Raw genomic sequence first — 11450 nt, forward strand, 5'->3', positions numbered from 1 at the left:
ACAGCTGGGAGTCCATCCAAGTGTTTTTATTACATATGATGTCATATCGAATTAGAAAAGCTAAACGACAACATCACATTTCGCTAAAACATTTTATACTGCGTGTATTTTTAGATCATAGATATTTTTCTCTGTCTCACTGTGCTCTACTGTTATTTTGCACTCACTGTTTATATGCTGTAAATTCACATATTTAATTTTTTTTTTTACTCAATGCATTCTAGTGGATGTAATTGTTAGATCTGTTATGTTTAATTTGTCGCATTTGCTCTTGTTCTCACTTATTTCCTGATTTTGCAGAATCCTGTTTATTTCCTGCTGCAATTAGCCAATTTCCCCACGGGGATCATAAAAGTTTCATCTAATATAATGCAATCTAATCTCATTATGAATTATGCAAAGTGTGTTTTTTAGAATGGCTATTGCCTCTAATATGGGCCGCAGACAGACAGTGACAGGTATGAGAACTAAGGGTCTAGCTAATGAGGGGGGGTTAATAAAGCTGAAGGGGTAATGGGGCAGGTGAAGGGTGTTTGGATAGGAGGGGTGAAGTGTGTGTGTTAGTGTGTGTGTGTGTAAGGGTGAAGTGTGAAAGGGTTGTGGGGATTTCTAGAGCTTTAAGTATAGAGGGAGAGGTCAGAGGTTGGGGTTGGGGGGGCTGATCAGTGAGGATGGGATGGTCAGGGTTGGTGGGAGTGTTATAAAGGAGGTGAGGTGAGGTGAGGGGAGGGGAGGGGGCATGTGGAATGATAATGGGGTGGAGGTAAGCGAGGAGGGGCAGTAAAAGTCTGGTTTAGGGCATCTGCTAGATAAGATGGATGGATTTATTGTAACGGCAGGGGAGGAGTCTGGGAGTTTTCGGTTGGAGCCTGGGGTGCAGAGTGCAGGGAAAGAGGAAGGTCTGCTCTGATTCATCAGCGAAAGGAGATTTATCTTTCTGTACTGAAAGAGAACTCTGTATGTTTTGAAATTGTCAAAAAACTCATCTGATGTCTAATAGGCTATATGTTTTTATTGGACACGTGCGATACACTATACCCATTGGTTCATGCACAGTTCAGTCCAGGTGTGTAAGGAGTGTGCTGGCAAAACATCAAGACATACTATATCAAGACATATGTGGTCCTGGCTCACTTCCAAAGGATCCCGGCAGACATTGTTGTACTGTCTCCAGTGTGGTTACAGCATGGTACTGATACCGTACCATATAGCAGGCCATGTATAGGTGCAACATGACACTTGTGCAATTGAAAATATCCATACAGATGCATAAATTGTAAAAAAAATCAAAGATCAAAAAGCAAGTTTTGCCCTCTTTTCAGGTGTTCGAAGTTACAAGGAATGGCCAGCTAACTATTTGGTTGAGTTTTGTATTACAGTATAGAAATTTGGTTCTGCTGTGTAACATTAAAATAAAGTTGGGTTAATTTCAACAACAATTCGTATTTGTATTTGATTTGTATTTGTTTCAGTGGAGAGTTTTAGTGTCCCATGATGGTCTAATTGCTGTTTCAGAGGCTTTTCCACCCTGACAAGAATAAAGGAACCTCCGTAATTTTTTGGCATCAAAATGGTCAAATTTAAAGATATTGAATATCGGCACAAAACATCTATTATTGGCAGCTTCACTCCAAAAATATCTGCCTTCAAAAACCCATATCAGTCGAACCCTACAAGAAAGCATTGTATACATGTAGGATAGATGCAGGGATTTTTACAATAACTACATGAACAGCACCTATTTTCTTAATTTTCCTTCAGTTTCGTCTATTTTAATCTTTAGTAAATCAGAGTAGAAGCCGGCGATGGGGAAGCGGTTAAGTGTTATGGATCCATTGAAGGAGCGAGACAGGAGGAGGTGTGGGGATTGTTTCTGTAGAAGGAGATGGGGGTCGTAAGTGGAGTGTAAGACCCTGCTGAGGGTCGTTCACTCTTTTTACGACAGTCCAAACAAGCCCTGCTGGGAAGACATGATGAAGGCAGGTGGGAGACATTAGAAAGTGTGTTTTTGTCATTAGTCCAGACATGGGAAACAGGGGTGAAGCCTTGCCTCTCCCTTGCTGCCTGTTTGCACTCAGCCAGGCTGGGATTGCTGTCAAAACCATGTGAAGATAAACAGTGTCGTCTGGCGGTTCAGTGTTGGGGTTTTTGTCTGTTTTCTTGCCTCGCTCTAACTAAGCTGTCAGCCTGCAACACTGCGGCTTTCTACCTGTCACCTTTGTTTTTTTTATGTAGCCTTTATTTCACTCAGTAAGTCCTGTCAAAAATCACGTTTTCAAGGGAGACTCTAAAAGGGAAGCGGCGTGACATTTCAGAGTAACATTTCAGAAATATCAGTGCAGGAGGGGGAGGGAGCGACATGTTGAGAGAGAGAGAGAGAGATAGACAGTCAGTCAGATAGATGGAGATTGAAAGACAGAATTCACTAAGGTGGTGTTGTGAGCAGAATTTGCACGTTTTGCACCTCAGTTGCTGAAGCTAAGAACGCAAAATCTTCATCTTATTCACTAAGTGCGTCACCTACATTAGCGCTGTATACCATGCTTTCTTGTAGGATTTGACTGATAAGGGTTTTTGAAGGCTGATACCGACATGTCTGGAGTGAAGCTACCAATAATAGATATTTTATTATATTATTTAAATTTGACCATTTTGATGCCAAAAAAATTACAGGGGCTCCTTTATTCTTGTCTTGATTGGAGAAGCCTCTGAAACAGCAATTAGACCATCATGAGACACTAAAACTCTCCATTGAAACAAATACAAATTAAATACAAATACAAATTGTTGTTGAAATTGTTAACACCTCCTTAAGGCACGGTGACACACGGCTGATACCGACATGTTTGGAGTGAAGCTGCCAATAATAGATATTTTGTGTTGATACTCAGTACCTTTAAATTTCACAACTTTTGATGCCAAACAATTACAAGGGTTCCGTGTTTCTACCAGAATGTTCTTCTTGTCAGGGCCTCTGAAACATTTAGACCATCATCAAGCCTCTTTGAGTATTTAGAAACGCGCTTAGAAACAAATAAAATATATTATTATTATTATTATCATTATTATTGATGAGAGATTTTGAAAAATCAAGCTGTGGTGCAAACAAGCTGTTGAAAAGAACACTGATCAACAAATAGCCACTTCATCACCACCTGCCATATATTACATTACATATACATTACATATGCCACGGCAGGCACATAGAATCTTAATTTTTTCTCCACTCATTTCACACGGTTAAAGAATAGCATGGTTTCTGATTTGGTGTTTTTGGTGATATAGCGCCTTAACCCTATTGCCAGTGCATATTGTTCTAGAGAATACTAAAGATCGGTTCAAAATTTTGTTAAAACAGTATCTCCAAATACTTCAGGAACCATAATTGAATTGTGTGTGAGTAAACTAGAAAAAAATGGTGTAGGAAATAAAATGTATACCTGGGTGAAAGTAGAAATCCCCTTGGCAGAGAATGAGAAATGTATTTTAATACCCTATTTTCTTGGAATTACATGTGTGAAAGCGTAGGATGGATAAATATATAATTTAAGAAGGTCATTCAGACAAGGATTTACAAGTTTGCTATTAATTCTTGAGGAATTGTGATTGATTTTTAATTTTTCTGTATGTACTTGATTGTTAATTCAATGAGATGAGCATGAGTTTTGTTTGTTGTGTTTATGTGGTTATAGTGTGTATAAGTGTGTATGACTGCATGTGTAGTGGACCCCAGGAAGAATAGCCAATGCTTATGCTGGTGCTAATGGGGATCCTAATAAAGAAGGAAAGAAAGAAAGAAAGAAAGAAAGAAAGCGCTCACTCTTCCCTTAGTGAATCTGAGTCACTATGCACTATGTTCTGTACATGTAGGAGAACCAGAAGCTTAGTCATGTACCTGCGTAGATCATGAGTCACTTCCATCCTGTTGAGGCATGAGAGATTTCTACACTACACTATTAATACTGATAATAGGTTTCAGTTTGATTTGTGAGGACAAGGTGGCTCGCCTTCTTGCTTCAACGGTGCGTTCACATGCACATAATGCTCTGACTGTGACAGCTTGATTAAAGTGTTTATGTAGTTCAAAGTAACATGATTTACCTCAATGATCTGGATTCACGTGGATTTATTTGATAGCCAGTTAATGTTGATATCAAGCATAAAATGTCACAACATTTTGTCAGATTTATTTTGTATTCTTTGTTGTATTGTTACGCTTGGCATTTGAAACCACCGACTTGTCAAAAACTGAATGAATGCAGACTAAGGTGTTTACATGGCCAAATAATTGGAGAAATTGAACAGAAATCTGTGTGTGTTAACTGGATCACAACCTTATTAAGATAGACTAAGGCTTTTACATGACAATTGCTATAGTTGGCGTATTGCTTGCATCTGAACATACCCTCTGAATGCATTTCTTACCCTGTGTATTAGTTTCCTTTCTTTTGATTTATCTCCTGAGCCTGTATGAGCTTATAGTAGCACTTCAGTACCTTTTTTACATGAATTGGGTGTCATCTATATTCAAAACAGTAAATCAGTCTGTCTGTTCATATCAATTTCCTGTAGGAACATTTACCACGGCAATAACAGTACAACCAAGACCTTAATAACTCTTATCAACAAGAACCAAAGCAATCTCAGCCTCTGCTTGTATGTGCGAGTAAATAAATATCAAACACACCTGCGGGGAATTTACACAAAGCAGGATTAGCAAGTTAGCAAGCCAGAAAACTTATGTAATATCTTCTGAACTTTTGTTTATTATTAGCAATCATCAACATGCATGACTGAATCATATCCCTAAACCTAATATTGAAGTTTTGCTTTACAGATTCAAATCAGTAGCACCAGGATACAGCATAATCTTTTTTCACATTGTTATCCGGCTAACTGTCGAATAATCCTGCTTTGTGAAATGCCCCCCCTGCTCTTCTCCAGACACAAAAACAGCCTGTTTCATGTGACATTTCATCTCAGTTCTCCGGCTGTTTCGGTGCCTCATCTTCTCCCTGCTTATTGTCTGACGCTGTCTCGCTATTAACGTAACTCGCCCTCTCTCTCAGTAATCCTTTGGTATATTGGCCTTAGGGTGTGGACAAACACGAGAGCTACCTAGAGATTAGAAGAAGAGGACAGGGCTTGTAGGAACATGCAGCGTCAGAGCTAATGCTACACTAATTTGCCTGAACATCAAAGTGTGCGCCAGGTGACACACACACACAGAGTTGCAACTGTCAAAGATGAACACGCAGACACCTGGGGGGGGGAATTCGGGCATTTTTTTTCCTGGTTGGGTGGCATGTTTTCTCTCATCAGCTGCACATCCTGTTAGACCCCGGCCGAATGAGTTTGTGAGTGACTTCTGAGGGAGATGTGTGTGTATGAAGTTTTTAGTTTCAACTCTGCCCTCTGTGCGACACGCCCAGCCTCTGCTGTGCCTGTTCTGCTCAGACTTGCAGCAGAACACTGAGAGATATCAGCTATTTTTCAGCCCCCCTTGTGGGAAATAACGCACTCGCTGTCAGGTTTTTACGGCTGCAGTAAAACGATTGAATCAAAATGTAAATCTGACATGGGGATATGGCCTAATGTATATTGATGTGTGAATTTCTGAAACAGGAAACAGAGAGGTACTATATATTCTATACTATATCCTATATATCCTAGATATTCACAATGGGAGTTTGAATCAAAATGTAAATGGAACACGAGGGAGCCTGTAGCATGCACTTCTGTCCAAACTGATTGTGAGACAAGACGAAAATGACTCTGCACACACTGATCCAATTACATTCCATATCCCACGGTCTTATCAACTGCTCTGTATGGCGCCTCGTTAAGAAGCTTTCAATTATCTGTCTCAGGGCCATGGTCAATTTTACTGTCTTTTATATTTTTTTAAATTTTATTTTGCTGTCTACACACACACAATGTCAAAAGGCTGAAAAGTGAAGCTGCTCAGAGGATATGAAGGGTTTAATTCGAAAACATTATATCTCCCTTTTGAAAACAGTTACCTTATTGTTCAATATTATACCACATTTGATTATGTCCTTAATTAACGAATAACTTAATTAACTAAGTAATAAGAATTATTCATTTTGTGAGGGCAGGTGTCGCATTTTATATCTAATTTTCAAGTAATTTAGACATTTAGTTTAATATTTAGTCATTTAGTTTAATATTCAGGCTTGTGAGATAATTTAGCTTGTCTCAAATGCAAATCAGCTTGTTTCAAGAATTGTCTTTAATCAAGTGATAGAAGTGATCTGCGTTATTTCAAGATATTGTAATTAATTCAGGCAATACGTGTAATTATCTCACACTATTGGAAGATTTTTTCACTTGTTTTAAGAAAAACAACATTTGAAGACTCAAAAGTTAGAACGTTAAAACAAAATAACCCGTAAAGATGGATATTTTTCCAGCACACAAGTTTTTTGATCAACCAGTGCTTATTACCTGTTTTGGGATTGACGTCGAAATACGTCCGCTGAGAGTCCAGCATCTGGAAGGAGAGCTTCCCCTCGGACGATGTGTCCACATCTGTGGCCGACACGCTGAGGACCGACTTGGCTTTGGCCACGTTCTCCTGGACTGAGGCGAAATAGACGGGCTGGGAAAGCTCTGGAGCGTTGTCATTAACGTCCAGGACCTCCAGGAAGACGTGAGTCCAGGAGATCAGAGGCTCGGTTCCCAGGTCGGTGGCATAGACAGAAAGCCAGTAGTGAGGCATCGTCTCACGGTCCAACGTCTCGGTCGTACGAATCACACCTGAGGGAAGTGAAAGGCATGAAGTTTGGCTTATTGCTATAAGATAGGACACCATCATTCAACATGTTGCTGTACCTCAGGAATTAATCACTTATATTTTCATCAAATGTCAGTATAATCACTTTTAAATAACCACACTGGAGGAAATCACTTTGATATTCATCTAGCATAGGGTTCATGCATTTGCATTTTTCAAAGTCTGGCTTCGTGCCCAAAGGTGGGTTGCAGGAAGATTTAAATGAGTCCCCAAATTAATCTAGGGAAATTGTTTGCAATCTCTGCTCAGCAACATAGGTGATAAAATTACCACCTTAGGTATGTAAAACAGAATCAATAAAACGCCTTAGGATACTAATTCAGGAGTCTAAAAACAAGGGGTATTGACTTGTCCACACATATTTGCCTTCAAAAACAGTTTAAATTCCCTGAGGGAGAGGTTGAAAACCCATTATAAAGAACAGCAGAGACAGAAAAACACTCTAGCCCTGTTCCATTGTGACAGAGAACTCTATTTGCCCTGATTTTATCTCTACTGTAAGTGCAGCAGCAGGCTAATGGAATGCACTATGCTATGCTGAGAGGCCACAGTGTGTCCTCTGTACTGGATATGTTGGAAAAGTTGACAACAACCTTAACCACCCTGGAGGAGGAAATACCATGTTGTACAACCATGTCCCATTGTCTCATCACAAGCGAAGGATAATGACTGAAAGAGATGATTGCTCTGAAGTCATATCTCCCATGACAACACAGCATAGACATTTCATTTGGCTGGCATACAAACTGAAAAACGATTGCTAGGCTACATTCCACAAAACCTTTGAAAGAAATTATCACATATCAGCTGCGACAATGAATTTACACTGAGCCTTATCTTATTTATCCTTTTTATTATTTTATTTTATCCTTTATTTTGTTTTTTTTTATCCTAGTATTGATTTTAATGTTGCTCTTCTCTACCTCTGTCCTCTTCTCCTAATTAATGATAATCTTCTTTAATTCCTGTTTCACACCGTTCCATTGCTTTTTTACATTCATTTTGTGAATTTTGCTTTTATTTTGACTGCCCATGCACTTTGTAAAGTCTGTTTTTAAAGGTGCTATATGAAATAAATAAGTTATTATTACCACTACAAATACTATAACAAATCCTAATCATAACCACAGTATGTATTACCTGTTTCCTCATCGATGGTGAAGACTCCCAGGCCAGTGCCGTCATGGATGTGATACCTGACCACTCCGTCTCTACCCAGATCCTTGTCTGAAGCTGTCAGTGTTACCGTGGACGTCCCCACTGCCGCGTCCTCCATCACGCCGGCTTCGTACACAAACTCGGAGAACGCCGGCCGGTGGAGGTTCTCGTTGACATCCAGAACCTCGATCTCCACAAAGCAGGAGGAGGAGAGGGAGCGAGGGAGGCCGTGATCGACGGCACGGACCGTGAGGTTGTAAGATGCCCGCCTCTCGAAGTCCAGCTCCTTCTCGAGGGTCAAGGCGCCGGTGGAGGAGTCGAGGTGAAAGATCCCATTCTCGGTGTTCTTGAGGTTGTAGGTGATGAGGCCTCCGCTGCCAAGATCTAAATCGACACTCTCCACCCAGAGTAACAGGGTTCCCTCGGGAACATCCTCGGGAACTTTTATTTTGTAGATCTTGGGTATAAATTTGGGTGGGTTGTCATTGATGTCTTGCAAAACCACCACTAGGTCGGTGGTGGTGAACAGCTGAGGGCCGAATTTGGCCTGGTCTCTTGCTTCGATCCGGAGATCATGCCTGGGCGAGACTTCTCGATCCAAACGGCCCGTCACCCTCACCTCGCCGATCAGTTCATCAATTCTGAACATGTCAGTGGACGTCAGCAGCGAGTATTGGACATTACCGCTAGCGTCTGTGTCCAGATCTACTGCATGAGCTTGAAATACGCTGGAGTCCATCTCTGTGTTTTCAGGGATGCGTATCACATATCTGGGCTGACCGAAAGCAGGAGGATTGTCATTGACGTCCATGACATTCACCGCAATCAATTTCCACACAGATGATTGCGGGGTTCCCAAATCATAAACCGTTATGTTCAAAATGTAGAATTCTTTACTCTCTCTGTCTAACGGGCAAACTAACTGAAGTTCACCTGAGAAGGTGTCAATGGAGAAACAGCCATCCTCATTCCCACTTGATATAGCGTACACCAGCTTGCTATTGAACCCAGTGTCATCGTCAGTCGCCTTGAACTGAATAATGGTGGAATTCAGTGGGTAGTCCTCAGCGAGGTCAATAGAACCGGGGACACTCAAGTCAAACTTGGGGGAATGTCTGTTGATGATGTGAATATCGGAGAATGAGTCTTCCTCCTGGTCGGTTAAAATGGGTTTGATTGACTCTATGAGTTTATCGGTCAGTTGTTTGAAAATGCCCGTCTCCTGGCAGTGGATTGTAGCATCAACACCTTTGTTAGTGACAGTTATGGTGACAACTGAAGGGTCGGAGTGATGTTTACCATCTGTGGCGATGATTCTCAAAGTGAACAAAACTGCCTGCGTCTCCGCTATAAACGGAGGAATCGGTTGGTTCAGAGTGACGGCTCCTGATATAGAGTTGATAGCAAACAGCTGGAGCTCGTTCCCTGACTCGATCACGTATCTCAGCTGCTGCAGCTCATCTAAATCGATGGCTGACAGCTCGGCAATCGTGTCTCCCACGGGTAAATCTAGCGGTATGGTGGCGTTGCAGCCCACCCTCTCAAACAGGGGGATGTTATCGTTGACGTTGCTCATGGTGATCGTCACGGCGCACTCGCTGACATGACCGAAGGGGCTGCCGCTGTCAGAGGCCCACACTCTGAGGTGGTACTGACGTTTCATCAGCTCGTAATCCAAGTGTTCGGAGGTTGAGATGACACCCGTGAATGGGTCGATTGTGAACGGTAACGGGCCTGAGTTGGCGATAGCATAAGTCACAAAGCCGTTTTTGTCTTTATCTTCGTCTACGGCCGCTACCGTCAAGACGCTGCTGCCGACAGGGGCGTTTTCTTCCAGTGTGGCCTGATAGGAGGTCTGGGTGAATTGTGGGCTGTTGTCATTTTCGTCTGTTATCTCCACTACTATGTGAGTCTCTGCTTCACCGTGGTTGGCTATTACATCAAACTCATACCGATCCTTTCTCTCATAGTCAAATTTCTCTGTGGTTATAATAATTCCTGTTTTGGGGTTAATCTTGAAGTTAGTGCTATCAGGGTTATTTTTAATACTAAAGGTGACCTTAAAGGAGAATGGGGTGACAGAAACCCTGAGCACATGAGTTTTAGGTGGTGAAAACTCACTCAGCGTAACAATGTAGGTATCCTCAAGAAATGCCAATGGGCTGTAATGATGGGCCGGAACGTGGATTTGTGTAACTGGAGAGAGTAAAGCCGGAAAACTCCTGTCTTTAGCTTGAAGGGACAGATTCATTCCAAAGGGGGTTTGAGGCCAGATAATCCTTTTGGTGGAGATCACTTGGAAGTCACTGCCCTGCACACCTGAAGGAATAATCTCAAAACACTTGTGTGGATCCCCTCCAACAATATTGAGGGATTCCACCGGCTTTACACCTGACTCCACGTGGACATCGATAGTTATTTTACCATCTGTAGAAACTGTTTGATCGGGAAGAGCCGTGACAACTGGAGATGCTGAGGACGTCTTTTGTACATTTACTATAACCTTGGCAACATTACCAAATTTCTGAACACCCGATATCTTCTTGGTCCTGTCCTCGGCTAAAACGGTGAGGTCGTACCTTTCCGTCCGGGTGTGATTGAGCTTCTTCACGAGGCTGACTGTGCCTGTGAAAGGATCCACAGCGAACGGATGGGCTCTGCTGGTGAAAGAGTAATAAAATTCTGCATTGCTGCCAACGTCGGCGTCCGTAGCACTCACCCTGACCACACTCGACTTAAGTGGGGTGTCCTCCTTGATGGCCACGTTGTAAGAGGCGGGATAGAAAAGAGGCTTCAGGTCATTGGTGTCAAGCACCTGGACAGACACCTTGGTCTTGGCCTGAAAGTCAAAAGTGCTCTCGGTGGCTTCAACCGTGAGGGTGTAACTGTCTCTGACCTCTCTGTTGAGGAGTGCTGAGTTACTGCTGCGTGTTTTGATGCGTAGGAAACAGAAATCCCCGACCGTGACTTCCTCGGCTTGGAAAAGGCCATCATCGTCACCCGAGACCACTTTATATTTGATGTCCCAGAATTGATCTGCCAGTTCGATGCCCATCTTCACCGGGGTCTGCACATATGTCCGCGGGGCAGAGTTCTCGTTGATGGTGGCTTCGTAGAGGTGGTGCGTGAACCTCAGCGGTGAGCTGTCCTTTCCTTTTCCCATGCTCCCCTGACATCTGGCCAGGTTCAGGAGTACCGCTGCTACTGTAAGGAGAGTTGCTCCTGAAGCAGCCATCTTCAGTATCTCCATGAGGACCCGCAGTCCTGGGACAGAGAGGGAAAGGGAGAGAGGGAGGAAGAGAAAGAAGAGAGAAGAGAGAAGAGAGAGAAAAAAATGTAATCTAATATAAATCATGGACAAGAGAAGCCTTTATGGAAAGAATCTCTGCATTACACTACCAGTCAAAAGTTTGGACACACACATTTTTCTTTACTTTTACTATTTTTCACATTTTAGAATAATAGTAAAGACATC

General features: G+C 42.2%; 1 protein-coding gene across 1 annotated transcript in view; it reads right to left on the reverse strand.

The window, feature by feature from the left end:
• Positions 1-11179, reverse strand: part of LOC139650003 (protocadherin Fat 1-like) — a gene marked incomplete at its 3' end in the record, with an annotated part of 17656 nt that extends 6477 nt beyond the window's left edge. The window contains exons 1-2 of the mRNA XM_071526527.1: positions 7958-11179; positions 6469-6780 (exon numbers count right to left, since the gene is read on the reverse strand). Of these exons, the coding sequence (XP_071382628.1) occupies positions 6469-6780; positions 7958-11138 (3493 nt within the window). The remainder of the gene's footprint in view (positions 1-6468; positions 6781-7957) is intronic.
• Between the last annotated feature and the right edge of the window lie 271 nt (positions 11180-11450).

Source organism: Centroberyx affinis, unplaced genomic scaffold, assembly GCF_046629955.1.
Source record: "Centroberyx affinis isolate AG114_WGS23_722 - 3 ecotype Tasmania unplaced genomic scaffold, CSIRO-AGI_Caff_v1 ptg001423l_1, whole genome shotgun sequence".
In the NCBI taxonomy this organism is placed as follows: domain Eukaryota; kingdom Metazoa; phylum Chordata; class Actinopteri; order Beryciformes; family Berycidae; genus Centroberyx; species Centroberyx affinis.